The following is a 20,318-nucleotide window of genomic DNA, read 5'->3' as shown; positions in this document are numbered from 1 at the left end:
TCCAGGTCCCCACTTCGGGCTCCTTCTCTGCTGCTGCCCTCTGAAGGCCAAAGCCCCAGGCTCAGCCCAGGCCCCTGCCTGTCTACACTGGCTCCCCGGGCCTCAGAGAACACGACCTCAGTGATTGACAACTCCCACCTCCCACGTGTATAAATCCCGCCTGGACCTATCCCTACTGGAAACGTCCACCTGGCTGCCCAAAAGGCCCCTCTACCCTCACCGGGCCCAACCCAGGCTCCTGATTTGGCCGCAGTTCCATCAGAGTTAAGAGCAGCTCCGTCCTTCCAAGTGCCCAGGCCAGATTCCTTGCTGCCACCCCTGACTCCTCTCTTCCCCGCACACCCCACACCCAGTTTGTTGGCAAATCCTGCCAGTTCTACCTTCAAAATAAACCCAGAGCCCAGCTATGTACCATCTCCTCTGCCACCACCAGGCCCAAGCCATCATATCCTCCCTCACTGGGACTCTCGCAGCAGCCTCCTCCGCACGCCACCCCCCCCTCCCCGGGCTGCTTTTGCCCACTGCAGGCTAGTCTCAACACGGAGCCCCTGGTGGTATTCTTGATCCCAAATCAGACCGCCCTGCCTCTGCTCAAAGCCCTCCTGTGTGTTTTCACTCAAAGTGAAAGCCAACGTCCTGACACAGGCCTTCCAGGCCCTGCCCAGATGCTCCTCCCCCCCATTAATCCCTCGCTGCGTCTCTACCTCTCCTCCCCTCAAGGGTCCAGACTGTGTCCTGCCCTCAGGGCCTTTGCATTTGCCCTTCCCTCGGCCAGGATCTGTTTTTCCAGCCAGCATCAGTTTTTCTGCAGATAGGGGCTGGGCTCACCTCTGACCACTTCCAACCTTGGCTCAAATGTTGCTTCTAACCAAGGCTGACCCTGATCACCTCAGTTAGGGTCACTCCCCCAGCCCTCCCCCCCCCACTCTGGATTCCAAAGAGAAAGTAAAGAATGTTTCTGGCGCCGCCACTACGCATCATACCATTTGTTTGTTTGTTTGTTGACAGCCTGTCTCTTTCCACTCAACTAGAATGGAGGCACCACAAAGGGCAAGGACTTTTATCTCTTTTGTTCACTGATGTACCCCTGGCGGCTGGGGCCACACGTGGCACAAATTAAGCGCTTGATAGGGAGGATGAAGAGGAACAGCGAGGTGGGGGTGGAAAGCTGTGAGCAGCAAGCGCAAAGATCCGGACGGTAAAGGAGTTAAAGAAAGCCTGTGGAGTTCAGTTTGACAAAGTGTGTGTGTGCGGGCTGGGAAGCAGGACTTCGTAAGCCTTCTTGTTCCTGAACGTGGGGATGGGGTCGTTTCGGGTTCGTGACGTCAGGGATAGGAGTTCTGTTTACAGAAGATCGCTGTGGTTGTTCCAGGTGCCGACACCTGGGGTGGGCACTGGGAGGTGGGCACTGGGGAGAAATGGCCGCTGTTCTCCAGTGCCCATCCTTCCATCTCAGCACTGGGTCCCCTCGCTGAGTGTGGACAGACCCCTTGGGGTCACTTGCCCCTGGCAACTGGCAAGGATGACCCCAGTGTGGGTGTGTGCCACAGGGCAGGAAAGCACACACCTGGGGGCTAAGGTCCAGTGCAAAGCCTGGAGTGGGGCACCTTGGAGTCTTCCCGGGCCGCTTCCTACCAAAGGCAATGCCAAAGTGGGACCTTAGGCAAGTCACTTCCCCCATATGGCTCACGGGCTCTCTCTAGGTGATTTCTGTCCTGGTCCTACGCTAACAGCTACATTCTTTGAGCATTTACTATGCCCTGGCACTATAATTAAGTGCTTCCTATATATTTCTGCTAATCATCCCAACAGCCCTACAATGGTGGTGATTAATTGCTCTGTTTTACAAAAGAGGAAACTGAGGTGCAGAGAGGTTAGGCACTTACTTGAAGCCAGCCAGTGAGTGGGGATGCAGCTGGGATGGGGGCAAGGTGGATAGGCAGGTGGTTGGGGGGTGGGTACCTACCTCCATGGTGGTTGCTGCTGGCCGGCTGCCCCTGCTGGTGACCAGCTTCCCCTAGGAGGCCTGGGGCCGTCTGCCGGTGCTTACCAGGGCCTGGGGGCCGGTCCCCTGTGGGGCTGGGGCCCAGGCCCCTAAGTGCAGGGCTGGAGTCTTCCTGCTCACTGGGCTCAAACTCTGGGATCTGGAACATGCTCTGGGCTGTGGGGGCAACATGGTAGGTAGTTAGGGCACAGCTGGGGCAAATGGTGACCAGTGAAGGGGGGCAGCAGATGCCTCTAGCTCCCTCTCCCACCTTAGAACCCCAAGTTCACCCTGCTTCCCAGGCCCGGATTTGTCCACTGACTCTAGCTGGGCAGGTCGTTCAGCCTGTCCACCCAGGACCTAAATCTCTTTTGGAGCCCTGGTGCTAGTGAAGCAGTCCCAGGCCCCTACTTAGGCCCCGGCCCACCCTGCCCTCGGTGACGGCACACGAGTCTTACCCCAAGCCCGATCTCGAGGCCCCTGACCCGGGCCTGCCGCCTCCCTCTAGTACTGAGGGAGCCCGGCCCTAGTTGCCCGGGCAACGGGAACTGTCACCGACCCGGCCCAATCAGCTCTTGAAATGTCACTAGGGCTGGCCAGGGGGCGTGGCCGCCCCCGGCCCAGGCTCCGCCCCCGCCGGCGGACCCGCTCCCGGCCCGCCGCCGTCGTCCTGGGTCCCTTCCTCGCCTCCCGCCGCTCAGTTCCCGACTTCCTTGTGCCTGGGACATGTGTGGGAGCAGATGAGGGATTCTCTGGGGTCCCCACTTGGAACCTGGAGACCAGCTTCTGCTGACAAGCCCTTCAGCCCCTCTGGGCCTTAGTCTCCACTCCTGTAAAATGAAGATAATGACACCTCCCTTAGAAGCCAGTGAACTTTGTAAACCGAGTGGTGATTACTGTGGGTGAAAGCACTTTGCAAAGCTTCAGTTGAAGCTTAGCCGTCGATGCAGGTGTTGTTGCTGTTGTCACTGCTTCATCTGGATGCAAGTGTTGCTGCTGTTGTCACTGCTCCGTGTGGACTGGGTAGCCGGGTCGGGAAGTCCCGCTCCCTCCTCCCCACAGTGGAAACCTCGCACCGCCCGCCTCGGGGGCACTACTCTCCGCGCCAGCTCAGGAGCGCTCGAGATAAGCAAGGGAGCCTCCTCCCCGGCAGGATGACTGCCCCGGCGCAGGAGAGGGGGCCCCGTTGAGGGTGGCCGTAGGACTCGCTGAGGCTTCGCGCCGAGCAGGCTGCCGGCCAGGTGAGCAGGAACCGCGGCCCGCCAGGGAGTGGGGCGGGCGTGCCTCGCCGGGACTGCGGGGCCCCGCGGGTTAAGCCCAGGGGGCGGGGCCCGGGGGCCATCTTGGCTGTGGGCGGAAGTTTCCTTCGGAGAGCCGGTGAGGAGAATTTGTTGCCGCCCCCCGGGCGGGCGGCGCGATCTCAATTTGGGCATAGGGAAGAAAAGCACGGGAACTGGCGGCCTCCCAAACAGACGAGGGCAGGTGGCTCCGGGCACGGCCCACCCGGGCGCCCGCCGGAGCTGTTCCGCCCCAGCGTCTCGGCCTCCCGCTGCCTCTAGTAACCCCTAGCACCCGCCGGCGGCGCACCCCGCGCCAATTCTCGAACGGCTCCGCGCCGGAGACGGTGCGGCACGGGGCTGCGGAGCTGGTGGGGCCAGACCCTGCGCATTTAGCGTAGCGAACGGCGCCCGCGCAGGCGCAGGCGCAGGAGGGGGCGGAGCAGCGGGAGCCGGGGAGCTGGGGAGCCGGAGCCCCGGGTCCCAGCGACCAGAGCCGGCTCCCCCAGCGGCGTCCTGAGGACCCGGCGTCGGCCTCCTCCCGCACCCCCCGAGGCTGGAGAGTGGATGCAGTGGGGGGTGGGGTGGGGGCAGCGTCCGAATTCCGAGGACAGAAGGCAGAGGCCATCCCCAATCCGGATTGTTGGAGGGGAGAGAGACCCCCAGTTTGGGGAGGGGGAGAGCTGGGCGTTGAGCGTCCCCGGCAGCGGCCGCTGCCTTCAGCGGATGGGTATCTGCCGGCTCTCCCCCTCCAGCCGGGACGACTCGAACGAGCAAGGCCAGGGACCCCTGTCCTTCATCCTCAGCACCCCCTCGCCCTGGCTCTGGGGCTGGCCCAGGGAGGAGACCCTGCCCACTTCCCGCCTCTGCCCTCCACAGGGTCTGTCCTGCCACTCCCCAGAGTGAGGGGCCCAGGCCCCAGGCTGCCTGTGTCCCGCTGCAAGGGCAGGGTCCCTCTGTTGAGGGGGAAGGGCCTGGCCAGCTGCAGCTTCTTCCCTCCTGAGCTCCCCATCTCTGTCGCTGCACCCTGCAACTCCCACCTCTCCATATTTATTTCCCTGGCCCCCTGCCAGCCCTCCATCTCTTTCTCTGGGATTCAGGCCTCCTTTCCTGACATGGAGAGTAACCTGTCTGGCCTGGTGCCTGCTGCTGGGCTGGTCCCTGCGCTGCCTCCTGCCGTGACCCTGGGGCTGACTGCGGCCTACACCACTCTGTATGCCCTGCTCTTCTTCTCGGTGTATGCCCAACTCTGGCTGGTGCTCCTCTATGGGCACAAGCGTCTCAGCTATCAGACAGTGTTCCTGGCACTCTGTCTGCTCTGGGCTGCCTTGCGCACCACCCTCTTCTCCTTCTACTTCCGAGATACCCCCCGAGCCAACCGTCTGGGACCCTTGCCCTTTTGGCTTCTCTACTGCTGCCCTGTCTGCCTGCAGTTCTTCACACTGACACTTATGAACCTCTACTTTGCCCAGGTAACCATGGTAACGGGTGGGGGTGGGCTATGGGGTGGCAATCCCAGAGGCCCAAAGGAATGATGGGCATCTCTGCTCCCAGGTTGTGTTCAAGGCCAAGGCGAAGCGCCGGCCGGAGATGAGCCGAGGATTGTAAGTACACGGGGCATATGGGCATATCCCCCAGGCCAGGGGCAGGGAGCCGCCTGGTGTCCATTTCTTGCCAACCCTGTGCAGTGCCAAGGCGGGGATAACTTCGCAAATGTTTGTGAAAGGGCCATGAAAAGTTAGGCACGTGGTGCAGACGGCTCAGCAAAGGCACTGCACTGGTGAAGGGCAGCGTTGCTGGAAACAGCCATGCTAGTGTGAAGGGAAGGGGTTCCAGCGTCATCCACGATGGAAGAGGAGCTGGAGGGCCCAGCCCTCGGAAGCCCCAGACTGCTCTTCTGGCTGACCTTGGGTGGTGATAAGCTTGTCATTTGTATAACGTCTTACAGTTTATTAAGAGCTTTCACAAACATTTTTACAACTTACCTGTGAGGCTGTTATTATCCCCATCTGAGAGATGAAGAAACTGAGGCCCAGCCAGGTAAAGCCACATGTTCAAGGTCATAGATCTGGCAGAAGGCAGAGCTAGGGCTTACACCCAGGTCTCTTTCTTTCTTTTTCTTTCTTTCTTTCTTTCTTTCAAGATTTTATTTATGAGAGAGAGAGCGCACAAGTGGGGAGGAGGGGCAGAGAAAGAGGGAGAAGCAGACTCCCTGCTGAGCAGGGAGCCTGGGATCATGACTCCAGCCAAAGGCAGACACTCAACCAACTGAGCCACCCAGGCGCTCCTGACCCCAGGTCTCTGACTCTCAGTCTTGTGTTCTTTCCACTGTATTATAGCTGTCAGTCACCATCTGACCTCTGTGGGCCTCGGCTTCCCCATCTGTAAAACTGGAGAGCCGGGGTTCAGACTGGATTGGTCTGGATTGGTTCTGATTGACATTGGGGTCTCCTGGGGGAGTTTGGGGGGTCAGTGAGTGCCAGCAATGGTTGTCTGGGGCTGACTGTGCTGTGGGCTGCAGGCTGGCTGTCCGAGGGGCCTTCGTGGGGGCCTCGCTGCTCTTCCTGCTGGTGAACGTGCTGTGCGCTGTGCTGTCCCGCCGGCGCCGGGCACAGCCCTGGGCCCTCCTGCTGGTGCGAGTCCTGGTGAGCGACTCCCTCTTTGTTATCTGCGCACTCTCTCTTGCTGCCTGCCTCTGCCTGGTCGCCCGGCGGGCGCCCTCCACCAGCATCTACCTGGAGGCCAAGGTAGGGCCACAAGCCCTGGTCCCCGGGTGTCCCTTGGGCTCTCTGGGCAGTGATCTTCCGGGTAGAGAGGGAGTTGGAGCTTCCCCTCCCTGAGGGTCCTCTATTGTCATCTGTGCCAGGGGACCAGTGTATGCCAGGCAGCTGCGATGGGTGGCGCCATGGTCCTGCTCTATGCCAGCCGGGCCTGCTACAACCTGGCGGCCCTGGCCTTGGCCCCCCGGAGCCGGCTGGATGCCTTCGATTATGACTGGTACAACGTCTCTGACCAGGTGGGCATTCAGCACCTCGGCTGCCTCCTTAGTAGCCATGGCTCTTGGCCCCCAGTTGGCCTCGACTCTGTCTGGGTCCCCCCCCCCCCCCGGCACAGTTGTGGATTATACAAACCCTGCCTTCCCACAGGCGGACCTGGTGAATGACCTGGGGAACAAAGGCTATCTGGTGTTTGGCCTCATCCTCTTTGTGTGGGAGCTGCTGCCCACCACCCTGCTGGTGGGCTTCTTCCGGGTGCACCGGCCCCCACAGGACCTGGTGAGGGCCAGCGGAGACGGGTGGACGCTGGGAATCCCTGGGCCAGGGTCTGGCAGGGCTGTGGGGCAGGAGAAAGCACGATGGTGGTTTCCTCCCCCAGAGCACCAGCCGCATCCTCAATGGGCAGGTCTTTGGCTCCCGTTCCTACTTCTTTGACCGGGCCGGGCACTGTGAGGACGAGGGCTGCTCCTGGGAGCACGGCCGTAGCGAGAGCACCAGGTAGGAGCTCTGGCCCTGCCTCAGGTCCTCCAGGCTCCCAGCTCGCTCCATTGAACACTGGGGATCTAGATCCTGGTCCGACCACTTTCCCCCTTGGCCCCGTCCCTGCCCTGCCCCTGTTTCCTCTCTGTACGAGGTGAGGTCCCCTCTGGTTTCCACCCCAAGATGCAGTTTGCCACAGTCTAGAGGGTTCAGGCCCTGGGGGCTGGAAAGCTGGGGCACTGGGCCTTGTGCTAAGCCTCTCTCCCTGCCCTGACTCTTGTGGATGTGGCCCTGGTCCCTGCCTTGGGACCGATCCTTGTTTCTCTGCCTGCAGCATGTCGGGCAGCCTAGGCTCTGGCAGCTGGTACGGCGCCATCGGGCGGGAGCCAGGCTGGTGCGGGGGCAGCCAGACACGGACCACGCCTCTGCTCTTCTCCCAGGTGCTGGGACCAGGTGGCCACCACCACAGTCTCTACTCCACTCCACAGACGTGATCCCCTCCCATTCTCCCCCTTGAACACCCAGACCCCAGTCCTCCCATCCTAGGCCCTTGTGCCAAGTACATTTGCCGCTTCTTGCCCAGGATCATGGGAGGCTGTGGCTGCCTCTTCCCCTGGCTGGCTCCTTGCTACTCCTGTCATAGTGAGCTTGTGCTGTCCCCTAGGATGGGGGGCATGGCCCTGGCTGCCAGATGCCTGCAGCACCTTGGCATGACCTGCCGCCTCCACTTTTGCACTGGAGCCGGCTACCTCTCCTGCACCTGCCCCTCAATAAACAGTCTCTGTGCCCCTCATCAGTTCACTGTCTGTCAGTTGTCGGCTTTGTGTTCCTTGCACCATGGCCTATACAGCTGAGGACTGACCAGACCCAGGTCCTCCAAAGGCGTGGCTGGGCTGGGCAGGGGTCACTTACCTGACCCAGGCTGATGGGCCGGGAGAGGGAGGGAGCCTGCAGCCTGAGGGGCAAGGAGGCCAGAAAAGTCTGTTTCCACCCCAGTCCCCTCCTCACTTGAAAAATGTCTACTCCCTCCTCAAAACCTGCTTCAAATGTCACCTCCTTTATGAAGCCGTTCATCTCCAGGTCAGGGAGCCATGTCCCCCTCCGGGGTCCTGTGGCACCGTGATTATGGGTCTCTTATGCCTGTTCACCTTGCCGGGTTGGGATTTCTGGAAACCCTGTTCCCCTGTCATCCTTCCCAACCTGGCATTCTGGGCCAGGGGTTAGTCCAGGGCCACGGAGGAGTTGGCCTGTGACTGAGGAGCCCCCACCTCCCCACCAGGTGTGGATTTGGCCAGATAGTTGGGCTGCCCCCACATAGTCTGCCTGGTGGCCCTGAGGGCCCCTTCTCTGGCTGCCCCTAAAGCTACAGTCACTGCCTGCTGCTGCCACGGCCTTGGTAGGGCTGTCATCTGTCCTGTGGCTGGGAGTCATTTATCAGAGGGTCTCTCTCCTGTCCATGTACCCGGACATCACAGCTCCTTGGAGTTCCTGGGGCCTACCACTGATCCTGCCTTGAAACTCTTCACTTGGGATGCTCCTGGGCACCAGGCCTTCAGGGCCTCCCAAGAGAGGGCATCTGAGACTGAGAATCAGCTTGAAGCTGAACAGCCACTCTTTGTTGAAAGGAAAATTGCTAACGTTTGTAGGGCACTTTATTGTGTGTGCCAGCCTCCGTTTTGAGCATTTACAAATACTGACCTCCTTAATGCTCAGAACAGCACTCCGAGGTGATAATTAATCATCCCTTTTCTGTAAGTAGGGACTGGGAGGCTGGAGAGCTTGATAACACATCTGCGCCCCCTACTGGTAGGGGGTGGTCAGCCTTAGAGCCCAGGCTTAAAGCCACCCACTGTGAGGGCTGAAGACCCCAGGCCAGAGGATTTTTGGAGAGATCAGGGTTTAAAGAAGTGGGTGGGCACACAGAGGGGAGCAGCTCCAAGACCTGCCAGAGCCCCGGCTGCTCAGGCTGTGGGGGAGTGCTGGCTCGCGTTCCATGCTGGGATGGCCACGGGGTTAAGGACCAAGGGATGGGGCGGGAGTAGGGGCAGGAGGTGCCCCGGCATGACTTTCCAGAACTGGGTCCCAACCCTACCTCAGACAGTTTCAGCTTGTTTCAGTGGATCGCTCACCCCTTTGTCCCGCGGGGCCGCCTCCCTCAGGAGTGCTGAGCCCATGGGCCAGGCTGTCCCCAGGGGCGGGGAGTTGAGGGCCCTTCCGATCCGTAGTGGGCCTGGGAGATGCTGGGAGATTAACGTGGCGCCTGTCCGGAGAGGTGAGCCGGCAGATGTCCAGGCCAGGGCCGGGCCGCTGGCCACACTGGATGGCCGGCGGGGCAGTACCAGGACTCCAGTCTGAGACTCCAGGCCGGACCCAACGGCGACCCGTCTCGGGCTCCTCTGCCCCTCACCTGCCGAGAGCGGCCGGGATTGGGGGGCTGGGCGGCCGCAGGTAAGGGGCTGCGGGGCACGGCGCCGGCGGCGAGGGCGCGGCACGGAGGGAGGCGCGGCGCTGGAGGGGTTAAGCTTGGAAGGAGGGGGGCTTCTGGCGGCGGGAGGGGGGTCCCAGCCCCGGCGGCCGCCCGCTCCGCCCCTGCCGCCGCCGCCGCCTCCGCGGCCCAGCCGGCACCGGCGAGGCCGCGCGGGAGCCCGGGCCGCAGCCGCAGCCGCAGCCGCAGCCGCAGCGGGGCCGACAGTGAGTGCGGGGCTGACGCGGGAGGGAGTGCGGGGCGCGGGCGGGACTCCCCGGCAGGGAGGGGTGCGCAGGGGGCGACCGGCCGGGCGGGGCGCTCACCTCCCCGCGCGTGGGCGCCTCCGGGAGCCGTGCGGCCGCGCGTCCCGCCGCCCGCACGCTCCCAGGCGTCAGCGTTGAAGACTCTCGGGAGGCGGTGGGAGCGAACGGCGGGTGTGCAGTGTGTCTGGGTGGCGGGCGCTGCGCGGTGGCCTGGCGGCCTGGGTGTGTGGACGGGAGTGTGTGCACACGTGCGCGTGGACCTCGGGGGTGCCTCGGCCCGGCGCGCACGCCCCCGGGGGTCCGGGTGTGCCCGCGAGTCTGGGGAGTGTGCAGGTGGAGTGTGTGCGTGCAGCCTGGGCAGCGGGGCGGGCGGGAGCCGCAGGGCGGAGCGTGGGCGCGCGGGTCTTTGTGCCCGCGTGTGTGCGCGTGGGCGCCGCGGCCCGCTGTCCCCGGGGGGTGCTGACGGCTGTCCGGGAGGCTGCTGCCCCGGGGCCGGCCCTGGTCGCTCCCGCCCCTTTTCTTCCCGGAACCCGGGACCCTCCCCACCCCCCAGCCCGGCCTCGCCTCTGCGCGGCGACCGGGGCCCGCCCCTGGGTTCCTCGAAAGCCCGGCGGGGCGCTGGGAGACCCAGGACGCTCCCCGCCCGGCCCCTCGCGGGTCGCGGCAGAGCGGGGAGAGGCGGGCGGGGGGGGGAGAGAAGCGCAAAGATGCTGCCGCAGCCGCAGCGGAGGAGCCGGGACCCGCCATCCGCGTCCCCGCCCTGCGCGGTTCGGCCTCTCCTCCCGCTTCCCCTTCGCGCGCCTCAGCGCCCCCTCAGCCTCCTGCTTGGAAGCCGGTTCCTCACGCCCCCTCCAGGCCCCCGGCGTTTTCTCGCTCGCCCTGCGGGTCCCTCAGCAAGCTCAGTCTCTCTTTCCCCCTTCCCCTCTCCTTCCTTTCCCTTCCCGGTGCCCTCTTCTCTTCTCCTGTCCTGGAGTCCCCGGACAGGGGCTGAGGGCGGGGCAATGGAGGTAAGGGGGAGGACCGAAGTCGGGGGACTGGGTGTGCCCTGGTACCAAGTGTCCTGGCAGAGGGATGTGAAGAGAGGACATCTATGGGCTATAGGGCTGGGGGCTCCAAGGACCTTTGGCTGTATGGGGGTTGGAGGAGGAGGGTGGAGGGGTGGCAGGCTAAGTTATTGATCCCGGCATCCCTGGTTCTACCCACAGTGACCGCAGCTCCCCAGGAGCCCCCTGCCCGGCCTCCCCAGGCGGGCAGCGGAATCGGCCGGGCCCCTGGGCGCGCCATGCGCAGCACCACCCTACTGGCCCTGCTGGCACTGGTCCTGCTCTACCTGGTGTCCGGTGCCCTGGTGTTCCAGGCCCTGGAGCAGCCCCACGAGCAGCAGGCCCAGAGGGAGCTGGGGGAGGTCCGAGAGAAGTTCCTGAGGGCCCATCCATGCGTGAGCGACCAGGACCTGGGGCTCTTCATCAAGGTGCGTGGGTGGGCAGGAGTCCCTTCAACAGTCGCCGGTGACCCCCCCAAAAGTAGCTGCATGCCAGTGGGGCCCTGCACTGGGTTGCCGCCTCCAGACGGGCACCCGGAAGGCAGGGTGCAGCTGAGGGGTGCAGGGCAGAGGCTGGGATCCAGGTCTCTGTGTTTTCAATATGGCGACCTTGGGGGCATTTGTCTGCCTTGCTTTTCCTGGGCTTGCACTGAGCTCCTGGGCTGTGTCCTTCAGTGTGATGGTGGTTGAGTGAAGGAACGAGTGAAGGAAGAAATGAATACATGGCTGGAGCACATGAAATATGTTACATTTCGCAGGCATAACGCACTGGTTCTGGGTTGCCTGGATGAAATCCAGGACGCCTGGATAATTGTGAATTTTAGCCACTAAACAATGAATACTTTTAAAAAATAAATATGTCCCATGCAGTATTTTTATTTACTGAAACTGGCAACCCTACCCTGGTTTCTCTACTTCTTTGGAGTCACAGATGCCTTGGAGATGCCCAAGAACACTGTGAACACTCCCCTACCCCCTGGAAAAATGCACTTACATCCTGGTGGTTTCAGAGGGTGTCAGAGGGACACATTCGGAGGGTTCCAGGATCCCCTAAGCCTGCCACCATGGATACCAGGCTAAGCAGCCCTTCTCCTCAGGACACATGCTTATGATGAAGAGGCCAGAGGAAGGGGTGGGTTCAACTTTGGTTCAGTGACTAAAGAAAGTGCTGGGCTTCAGCCTCCTGGGGGTACTATCAGGTAAGCACCTTTGTTGCTTCTGTGATTTCTGAGTCACTATCATATAAAACCCCAAGGATTAACTTTAACAAATTGATGTTTATTACTTTATTGAAGAGTACCCCTGCTTCCCTGCCTGTTCTTTTGGAGGGAGGAGCCATGGGCATGGAGGCCTCAGTGTTCCAGCTGATTCCCAAGGTGGCAGGACCAGGAGCAGAGATGAGGATGGGGTGGGGCCGGGACACAGGCGGCTTGACATTGGCTCTGACACTTCCAGAATCCCAGTGAGCCTCAGAGAGGCCTGGGCAGGAGAATGTGTCTGGCCAGACCACAGGGCAGAGCAGGGGAGGGAGGGAATCTGACCTATTTTATCTTCACGATGTAAATGCTTTTTTCCTGGATAAAAAAAGAAGAAAAGGAAGGGCAGAAATTAGAAGTGTGGGCGACAGCTGCTTTCTCTTCCACAACTAGGCAGTCCTGCAGCAATTATGCACCTACTATGTGCTGGGTGCTGTGCTAATACACTGTAGGGTGAGCGGGGAAATTGCTATGGGGGTGGAACAGAGGCAGGCTCTACCCTAGAGGCTGTCACTTTGGGATGAGGAGACAGATCCATGGACAGATCACTGTAGGATTCCGTGGAAAGGGAGCTTTCCTTGTTTCCTTCTTTGTTAAACACCTGTTGTATGCTGGGCCCTGAGCTAGGTGCTGGGGGCAAGGAGGGAGATGGGGGGGGGGGGCTTTGGGAGGAGCCGGTAATTGAAATGAGGCAGGTGAGCCTTGTAGAATTTAGAGATGTGTGATTGGTTTGCAAGAGACCTGCAGGCAGCGGAACAGCATGGGCAAAGGCGTGGAAGTTGGAAAGCTCAGAGTGTTTTGCAGAACTCGGATTTAGCAGATGCATAGTCATTCGAAGCAAAAATTAGAACACACAGGATGACAAGAGATTTTTTTTCCCCCCTAAGTAGTGAATTTATTGGAAAAGTCTTGCAAAATAAAATTTAAATCACCTTAATCATACATTTCACTTCTTGGCTTCATTTAAGAATTGCTATTACAGGAAATGGGATCATCTCAGAAAATCTGGGGGTAAGGTCACTGCAACTTGGATTTCAAATGGGGGTCCCAGGAGAGAAGGCTGGGGAGAGGGAGGTGGGGACTAGATTGAAAAGGGGCTGAGATGCTGGGCTGGGAGTTTGGACTCTATGCTGTGACAGCAGGGAGCTATGGAGGATTTGGGGCAGTCACTTTAGGAAGATTAATTTGGAATGGGTCTTGCTAATGAGGATTGCATTCAGAGGGAAAGAATGTGGTTCTTGATCTCCCCCACTGCCTTTGTGTCTTGGCTCTGTGCTCCTTGGGGAAGGGCCCCTCTGCCCCCCTCATTATGCTCTGACCTCTGTCACTTAAGGCAGACACTCTCAAAACACAGACTGTGTCTTGAAAGGACTGCAAGGTGGCAAGAGGGGCAGACACATGGCCATTTCATTAATTTAATCCTATTTATTGAGCACCTACTATGTAGCACAGGGTTCGGCTTGGACTTCAACAGGGTGGGCGGGGGTTTGTGTGTCTACCAGCCTTCCAATATTGGGTACAAAATTTGATGGTATATGAACCTTCCTGGAGAAAGGGTCCCTAACTTCCATCAGATTTTCTAAGGCAAGGAACTCAAAACTCAGCTTTCCTAGGGCCAGTGGGAGTGGTGGGGTCTGTGGAAAGCTGGAAATCACTGGGCATGATCACTCCTTGGACTAACTTAACACACAGGGCTTACTTTAACTCTGCACAACTGTCTGAGGTAGGTGTTAGCATCATCATCCACACCTGATAGAGGCAGAAACTGAGGCACAGAGAGTTAACTTGCCCCAGGGTCACACAGCACCGAGATTTGAACCCAGGCAGTCTGGTCCAGGTCTGTGCTCCTGACCTCTATAAACTTGAAATCTTTTGTGTGAAATTAAGGGGCAAATAACTAAAATCTTTTTTTTTTTTAAGATTTATTTATTTATTTATTTATTTATTTAAAGAAAGAGCGTTCTAGCACACACACTCGCCAAGAGGAGGGTGGGGGCGGAGGGGCAGAGGGAGTGGGAGAGAGAGAATCCCAAGCAGACTCCCCCGCTGAGCGTGAGCTCAACCGGGGGCTCAGTCTCAGGACCCTGAGATCCTGACCTGAGCCGAAATCAAGGGTCCCACATTTAACCGACTGAGCCACCCAGACGTCCCAACTAAAATGTTTCTAAAACAATGTGGAGGTCAAACAAAATCGGGCCACCCAATTTGCAATGTCTACTCTGAGGGACAGCCCTCAGGAAGACTGGAGAGAGGGGGAGCGCTGGGAAGGGGAGGGAGGATACCACTCTGGAGACTGGAGGGCCAGGGGCTTGGCGGGGACAGTAGGGAAGCGCTGAGGTTCCTCCTTCTGCGCCTTGTCCTGCAGGATGTGGCTGATGCCCTGGGAGGGGGTGCGGACCCTGACATCAACTCAACCAGTAACAGCAACCACTCAGCCTGGGACCTGGGCAGCGCCTTCTTTTTCTCAGGCACCATCATCACCACCATCGGTGGGGGAGGGGACTGGGCACGTGGAGGGGGGCAAGGGGCCGCTGGGCTTTCTCCTGGGGGAAGGTGCAGAGGGAGGAAGTGGGGGCCAGGCAGCCCCTAGACTTCCTGCACGGCCCCTCTGCCCAGGCTACGGCAACGCGGCCCTGCGCACAGATGCCGGGCGCCTCTTCTGCATCTTTTATGCGCTGGTGGGGATCCCGCTGTTCGGGATCCTGCTGGCAGGGGTCGGGGACCGGCTGGGCTCCTCTCTGCGCCGCGGCATCGGTCACATCGAAGCCATCTTCCTGGTGAGCTGCTCCTTGCCCTGCGCGCCCTCGCGTTGAGCTCGGGTTACCCTTCCCTACGTCCCCGCCCCGCACGAGAGCGCGGACCTTGAGGTCGCGGGAGCCTCGCGCACCGGATCCCGGAGGAGGCGGTGTGTGTGGGGGGTGTGTCTGGAGGTTTTGGCGACGCCTTGGGTCTTTCTGCCCATTGCCCCTCCCTGCAGAAGTGGCATGTGCCACCGGGGCTGGTGCGAATACTGTCGGCGGTGCTCTTCCTTCTGATCGGCTGCCTGCTCTTTGTCCTCACGCCCACGTTCGTGTTCTGCTACGTGGAGGGCTGGAGCAAGCTGGAGGCCATCTACTTCGTCGTAGTGACGCTCACCACGGTGGGCTTCGGGGACTATGTGGCTGGTGAGGCCACCTTTCTTGCGCTGCACTTCCCTATCCACTTTATTCATGCCCAGTGGCCCTGCACTCTTGCGTCTCCCTCCAAATTCCTTGTGGTGTGTGTGCGCTCACAGGCACTTGCTCCAATCCCTACATGCCCTCACGGAATGCACCTTCACGTTTTTGCACGGAGGCAACACCTCATGTGCCCTTACATTCTTGCATGCCTGCACCCCGATGCATGCTCACACATAGATTAAGTGCACCCCTCACACGTGTCACATTCTTATATATGTGCACCCCTCCCATATGCTCACATTTTTGCGCGTGAGCACACTCACGTGCATATTTTTATTGGCACACCTTCAAGTCATGTACACTCATCTAGCATGCATTCACACACACTCTAGCACACACCCTTTGATTGCCCTGGGGAGGCGGATCCTCTCACTGAGCTGAGAAGAGGGGCAATGAACCAGGAGCTCACAGGCTTAAAGCCTGCTCCACAATCAACGTCTTTCTGGCCTCCCCGGTGGTATCCCAGGCGCCAGCCCCAACCAGAGCAATGCAGCCTACCAGCCGCTGGTGTGGTTCTGGATCCTGCTCGGCCTGGCCTACTTCGCCTCAGTACTCACCACCATCGGGAACTGGCTGCGAGTAGTGTCCCGCCGCACTCGGGCAGAGGTAGGCGCCCCTGCGTCAGCGCTGCGCTTTACACGCTCTACCCTAGCAGCGAGTTGATCAGCCTGCCTCCCTTCCAGAGTGTGGGCTTCTCAAGGCAGGGACGGAGTGCCCCCCCCCCCCCGTGTGCACCTGCCCCGGGGACAAAGGGTTAAACTTGGACCGGTTTGCTGATGACTCCATCTCTGCTCTCATGGATAGGGCTTCGAGATTTAGAGAAAAACAAAACAAAACAAAACAAAAAGCAGGAAGCCCAGTTAAATGTGACTTTCAGATAAATAGCAAATAATATTTTAGTGTAAGTATGTCCCAAATGTTGCAGGGGAGGGAGATGCATATATTAAAATTTTATTTGTCGTTTATCTGAAATTCACATTTAACTGGGCGACCTGCGTTGTGTCACCTTACTGGTCGCGCCGCCGAGGAGCTCGAGAGGGGCGCAAAGGTCTCCAGGGGGCACAGGAAGGATAGCTGAAATAAAACCGGGGCTTTCTAGAAAAGCTCCTAGAGAAGAGGACTCAGGTTCGGAGGAGAGGAGAGTGTGTGGCAGGTTGATGAGCCTTTCCCGGCTCTGGCGGGCTGAGACCGGAGGACCAGGAGGAAAAGGGGGGCCGTGCCTGATTGGCGAAGGGGTAGGTTCCCGGGGTGGCCGAGGCGGTCGAGGACCCGCGGTCGAGGACTGCCTTTACTCCTCGCGCAGATGGGCGGCCTCACGGCGCAGGCCGCCAGCTGGACCGGCACGGTGACGGCGCGGGTGACCCAGCGAGTCGGGCCCACGGCACCACCGCCGCTGGAGAAGGAGCGGCCACTCCTGCCTCCACCGCCGTGTCCGGCGCAGCCCGCCGGCAGGCCCCCGTCCCCGCTCCCCGTGAAGGCCGAGCCGCCCTCCCCGTCCTCCCCGCCCACGGCCTCGGCGCTGGATTACCCCAGCGAGAACCTGGCCTTCATCGACGAGTCCTCTGACACGCAGAGCGAGCGCGGCTGCGCGCTTCCCCGCGCGCCACGGGGTCGCCGCCGGCCCCCTAACCCTCCCCGGAAGCCCGCGCGGCCGCGGGGCCCAGGGCGCCCGCGGGAAAAAGGCGTGCCGGTGTAGGGGCGGGACCCCGGGCCCGGGCCTCTCAAAGGGTTTCGTTCTTGCGCTCTCCCCGGCATGCTCTGCTTGTTTGACCAAAGAGGCCTCTCTCGACCGGACCGAGGCCTGCGGAGGAGGCTACGGGTTGCCACCCCCGCTCCTGGCCCTCTCCTCACTTTATCCATTTGCAGACCTCCCCCCCCCCCAAGGCTTTCTGTCTCGCTGTCCCGGCTGGGCCCGTCCCTCACCACACCTCACGACTGTGCCTCAAAAGCCTGCATCAATAAACGGAAACAGTTTGCACCGCTGCGGGCGTGCGCGCTCCGGGGACGCGAGTGGGTGTGGGAGTGCTTGCGTCGGGCCACCTCCGGGGCAAGCCAGGCTCCTGTGACCCCCGGGCCGAGCCCCTCCTCCCCACGCCGGCACCCGAAAGGGCCACGCTTGGGCCCGTGTCTCTGCCGGGAGGCTACCGGGTAGGGTCCGGAATCGGAATGTGCCAAGGTGTTCTGCGCGGCTCCAGCCTCGGCCCAGATATGGGGCGGTGGGGACGGGGGAGAGAGAATGGCATCTAGCGTGGGGGGCTGTAGATTGAACTCTCCCTCGCGAGACCCGCAGCACCATTCGGGAACGGGATCCTAACCCCTCCCCGCTCCTGGAGCGTGACCCCTTGCTCCTCGCCCCGAGGCCTGTGGCGACTGGGTCCGTTGGGGCAGAACCATGGAGGAAAAGCCTTTCAAAGTAAGAACTCTTCCCGGGCCCCTTCCCCGTGGGAGCCCCCAGCCTGGGTCCAGCCTGGATCCCTGGCTATTCTCTCCCTCAGCCTTGGCCCGGGGGCAGCTCCCAACGAGCCCCGAGCCGACGACTCCAGCCTGCTCTTCCTCTCCTTCCCAACTCCCCGCGGCCCTTGGCTTCCCTCGTTGTATGTGGCCCACAGGCGTCTTTGGGCAGCCATGGCTCAGACAAGTCGAGCCCAGACAACGACATCCGGAATCTGTGGACCAGGGCCACGCTGTCGCAGCCGAAGCTGAATGTGCCGCGGTCCAGTGTCGGCGAGGACTCAGACATGGAGGGCAGCGGCATCGGCAGCAAGTCCCGCCGGTGGTACAACCTGAAGGCCGGCCGCGACTCGGACGGTGGTTGGGAAGAATGGGATGACGGAGAGGACAAGGACAGTTTCAGACAGGAGGATCTGGGCGAGTCCTCCTTGTTGGAGCTGGAGCTGCGTCGGGCCAGCTCCCTGGGAAGCCGTTTAGGGGAGGACGTCGATTCCAAGACCGACACCGGTCAGTGTGGCCTCACAGGGCCGTGGGTATCCACAGGGCAGGGGGCTGGCCAGGACCTCAGTATCTGTTGCTGTGAAATGGGGGCGGGGGGAGAAGCTGTAGGATCCGTTTCCAGGGTTCCCTTTCCCCGGACGGGCGCCCTCGTTTATCTTTTACGCTTTAAATCAACCAGACATTCTTGGAGCGCCCCCTACCGGGCAGGCGTCGTACAAGGTCCTGTGGCCATGGCACGCCAGGTCCGAGAGACACCTGCGGAAAATGCGCAAAGGCAGCGCCGTAGGACCCGTGCTTTTAATGGAATCACTGGGATGGTTGAGAGGAGGGAGTTATTTCCTTGTGTATGGATTTGTTGTCGTTGAGGAGGTGCCTGTCTTTCATTCACTCAGTTGTTGGCTACAATTTTAAGTACCTACTTCTTGCGGGGCACTGTCTGGGACTCCCCCCCCCCCCCCGCCCCTACATCGGGGGATTAAAACGCATAACAATACTGTAATGCCATCTATTGAGTGCTTGCTGTGTGCCAGGCACTGGGCTTCCTTTGCATGATCACCTTAAACTTCACAACCTCCATAAGGGGCTCTATTCTTATTACCCCATTTGACAAATGAAGAACTTGAGGGTCAGAAATTTTCAGTCACTGCTTGTAAGCCTCACCTAATGGGGTAGTCAGAACTGGCACCTTGGTGGGTAGGACAATAAAGCCCAGGGTAGTAACCGACTGTCCCATACTGTTTCCCAATAAGGTGGCACCTGGAGCTGGTCTCTGAAGGCCACTCCCCTGCCACCACAAGCCTGCCCATGCGTTTCATTTCCTCTGCTCCAGGGAAGACCCAGCGGTCTGCAGATGACTAATCTCTCTTTTTCTCTTCTCCCAGAAATGTCTTCCTCAGAGTCATCGCTTAATATCTCGAAGCACACACCCCATCGAGCCTACTGGATGGAGCAGCAGAACAGGGTTAGCACCCAGAGAAACTGGGGATTTTAGTGGGGTGGAGATGGGCAAGGTGGGGGTTGCAGAGGTGAAGGGGTGAGGGTGGTTTGTAGAGCAGAGGGGCAGGCAGGTTGGTTGGGGGTCTTGGGGTTAGAGGGGGTAGGTGAGGCATTTCAGCTCGGGGCAGGGCTGGGGTCTCTGGGACATCTGAGCCTCTTGCTGCTTCTCCAGCTGCCACTGCCTCTGATGGAACTCATGGAGAGTGAAGCTCTGGAAATCCTCACCAAAGCCCTCCGGAGTGAGCCCCTTCCCCAGCTCCCACAAGAGACCCTGGGGGATTCTGCAGGGTTTGGGCCTCTGGGAGTGGGGTTTCAGGACGTGTCTGCCTTGTCAGATTCCCTTACCACCCACCAGTATTCCAGGAGCCCTACCAAAAGTAAAAAATTGGGGGACTGGGCACAGGGACACCCAGTGGGGAGAGCATGAGGTGACCCTCAGGGGCCTGGGCGCCAGCCTTAGCACAGCCCCTCTCTAGCTGATGTGGCTTTTCTAAAGCGGTTTCTCCACTCCCCAGCGGGGATGACAGTCTGTGTGTGGACTTGGCCCTCTCCCTCGGTGCTGTAAGGAACCTCTGGACAGTGGATTATTTGGGTCAAAGCCCCCTCATTTGCCCTGCTTATAATATAAGGCAGGGATGCTGGCTAATGGCTTAGAGTGGGTGGTCCAGGAGGTGTCCACAGAGCTGCCTGCTACCACTGTCCTGGTTCAGGCCTGCAACACTCTAACCTTGCCCTCACCCATGCTCCACCTGACTCTCTCATCCTCTTCTACATCCCCCATCTGTTTGGAGTACAGGTGTATGACTTGACCTTTAAAAAAAACCCCAAAACTGTCAGGGCCAGCACCTTGGAGATCCAAAGTTTCCCAGACTAACAGACCCGCGTGCCAAGCGCTCCTGCTACCCCAGATCACCCGCGGTTCCTCAAATCTCAGGTGCAGCACCACTGCTGGGGAGGCCATGCTCCTGCTCACCGCCCTGAGCCGAGCTATGCCCTCCAGGCTACCGGTCAGGTATTGGCCGGGACCACTTCCTGACCAAGCAGCTGCAGCGATACATCGAGGGGCTCAAGAGGCGCCGGAGCAAGAGGCTGCACCTCTTGGTGCACTGAGAGCACCGCCTCGGGCTCGGGCTCGAGTCACAGACAGCCCGACTCCAGTCCCCGGCTCCTGTCCCGTCCCCAGATCCAAGCCTGACCCTGTCCACGTGGAATTTGAGTCCTAGAGAAATAAAAGACTCTGTGCACGGTCGGTGAGTCAGTGCGTGGCTGCCCGCGTGAGGAGGACGCACGGGGCCCCGCCTTTCCCGGTGACCTTCACTCGGTCACCGCAGTGACCTTGAGCGTTCTCCGTCCAGGCCCTATTGGCTCCGCCTTCCCGGGACTCGAA

At 60.4% G+C, this 20,318-nt stretch overlaps 5 protein-coding genes across 17 annotated transcripts in view; 3 read left to right on the top strand and 2 right to left on the bottom strand.

The window, feature by feature from the left end:
• RASGRP2 (RAS guanyl releasing protein 2) overlaps window positions 1–20,318 on the bottom strand; it is a 361,639-nt gene that overhangs the window by 8,813 nt on the left and 332,508 nt on the right. The gene's annotated exons all lie outside the window — the stretch shown is intronic.
• The window catches only part of BAD (BCL2 associated agonist of cell death), a 79,812-nt gene that overhangs the window by 8,373 nt on the left and 51,121 nt on the right, over window positions 1–20,318 (bottom strand). Inside the window, exons 1-2 of one of the 2 annotated variants that reach the window (XM_081797905.1) lie at window positions 2,443–2,592; window positions 1,967–2,161 (exon numbers count right to left, since the gene is read on the bottom strand). In XM_081797905.1, coding sequence (XP_081654031.1) covers window positions 1,967–2,153 — 187 coding nt within the window. In that variant the 5' untranslated portion in view covers window positions 2,154–2,161; window positions 2,443–2,592. Of the gene's footprint in view, window positions 1–1,966; window positions 2,162–2,442; window positions 2,593–20,318 lie in introns of those variants that run through there. The other variant, XM_081797906.1, reaches the window with a different exon arrangement.
• On the top strand, window positions 2,582–20,185 carry CATSPERZ (catsper channel auxiliary subunit zeta). Of its 4 annotated transcripts, XM_081797902.1 has the most exons (5): window positions 17,298–17,396; window positions 17,593–17,941; window positions 18,817–18,896; window positions 19,104–19,170; window positions 19,932–20,185. In XM_081797902.1, exons 1-5 carry the CDS (start codon window positions 17,376–17,378, stop codon window positions 20,039–20,041), a joined length of 627 nt encoding a protein of 208 aa, XP_081654028.1. In that variant the 5' UTR covers window positions 17,298–17,375; the 3' UTR covers window positions 20,042–20,185. The 4 variants fall into 4 exon arrangements, with proteins under 4 accessions (XP_081654030.1, XP_081654028.1, XP_081654026.1 ...); XM_081797904.1 differs by lacking the exon at window positions 17,298–17,396 and adding an exon at window positions 2,582–3,225 and having other exon boundaries at window positions 19,104–20,185; XM_081797900.1 differs by having other exon boundaries at window positions 19,104–20,185.
• GPR137 (G protein-coupled receptor 137) lies at window positions 3,681–7,530 on the top strand. Of its 3 annotated transcripts, none has more exons than XM_031041306.2 (7): window positions 3,681–4,733; window positions 4,816–4,865; window positions 5,783–6,008; window positions 6,128–6,277; window positions 6,408–6,536; window positions 6,664–6,755; window positions 7,072–7,530. In XM_031041306.2, exons 1-7 carry the CDS (start codon window positions 4,377–4,379, stop codon window positions 7,229–7,231), a joined length of 1,164 nt encoding a protein of 387 aa, XP_030897166.1. In that variant the 5' UTR covers window positions 3,681–4,376; the 3' UTR covers window positions 7,232–7,530. The 3 variants fall into 3 exon arrangements, with proteins under 3 accessions (XP_030897166.1, XP_081654018.1, XP_006745389.1); XM_081797892.1 differs by having other exon boundaries at window positions 6,637–6,755; window positions 7,178–7,530; XM_006745326.3 differs by having other exon boundaries at window positions 3,682–4,733; window positions 6,637–6,755.
• Window positions 9,025–16,679, top strand: KCNK4 (potassium two pore domain channel subfamily K member 4). Its single transcript, XM_081797899.1, has 7 exons — window positions 9,025–9,185; window positions 10,673–10,938; window positions 14,131–14,254; window positions 14,382–14,542; window positions 14,743–14,929; window positions 15,450–15,589; window positions 16,287–16,679. The coding sequence occupies exons 2-7, from the start codon at window positions 10,750–10,752 to the stop codon at window positions 16,677–16,679; spliced, it is 1,194 nt and encodes a 397-aa protein (XP_081654025.1). The 5' UTR covers window positions 9,025–9,185; window positions 10,673–10,749.

This window comes from Leptonychotes weddellii, chromosome 11 (assembly GCF_054177405.1).
Source record: "Leptonychotes weddellii isolate Sample4059 chromosome 11, ASM5417740v2, whole genome shotgun sequence".
In the NCBI taxonomy this organism is placed as follows: domain Eukaryota; kingdom Metazoa; phylum Chordata; class Mammalia; order Carnivora; family Phocidae; genus Leptonychotes; species Leptonychotes weddellii.
The sequence above is the reverse complement of the archived record's forward strand: the minus strand, read 5'-3'. Positions and strand labels throughout refer to the sequence as shown.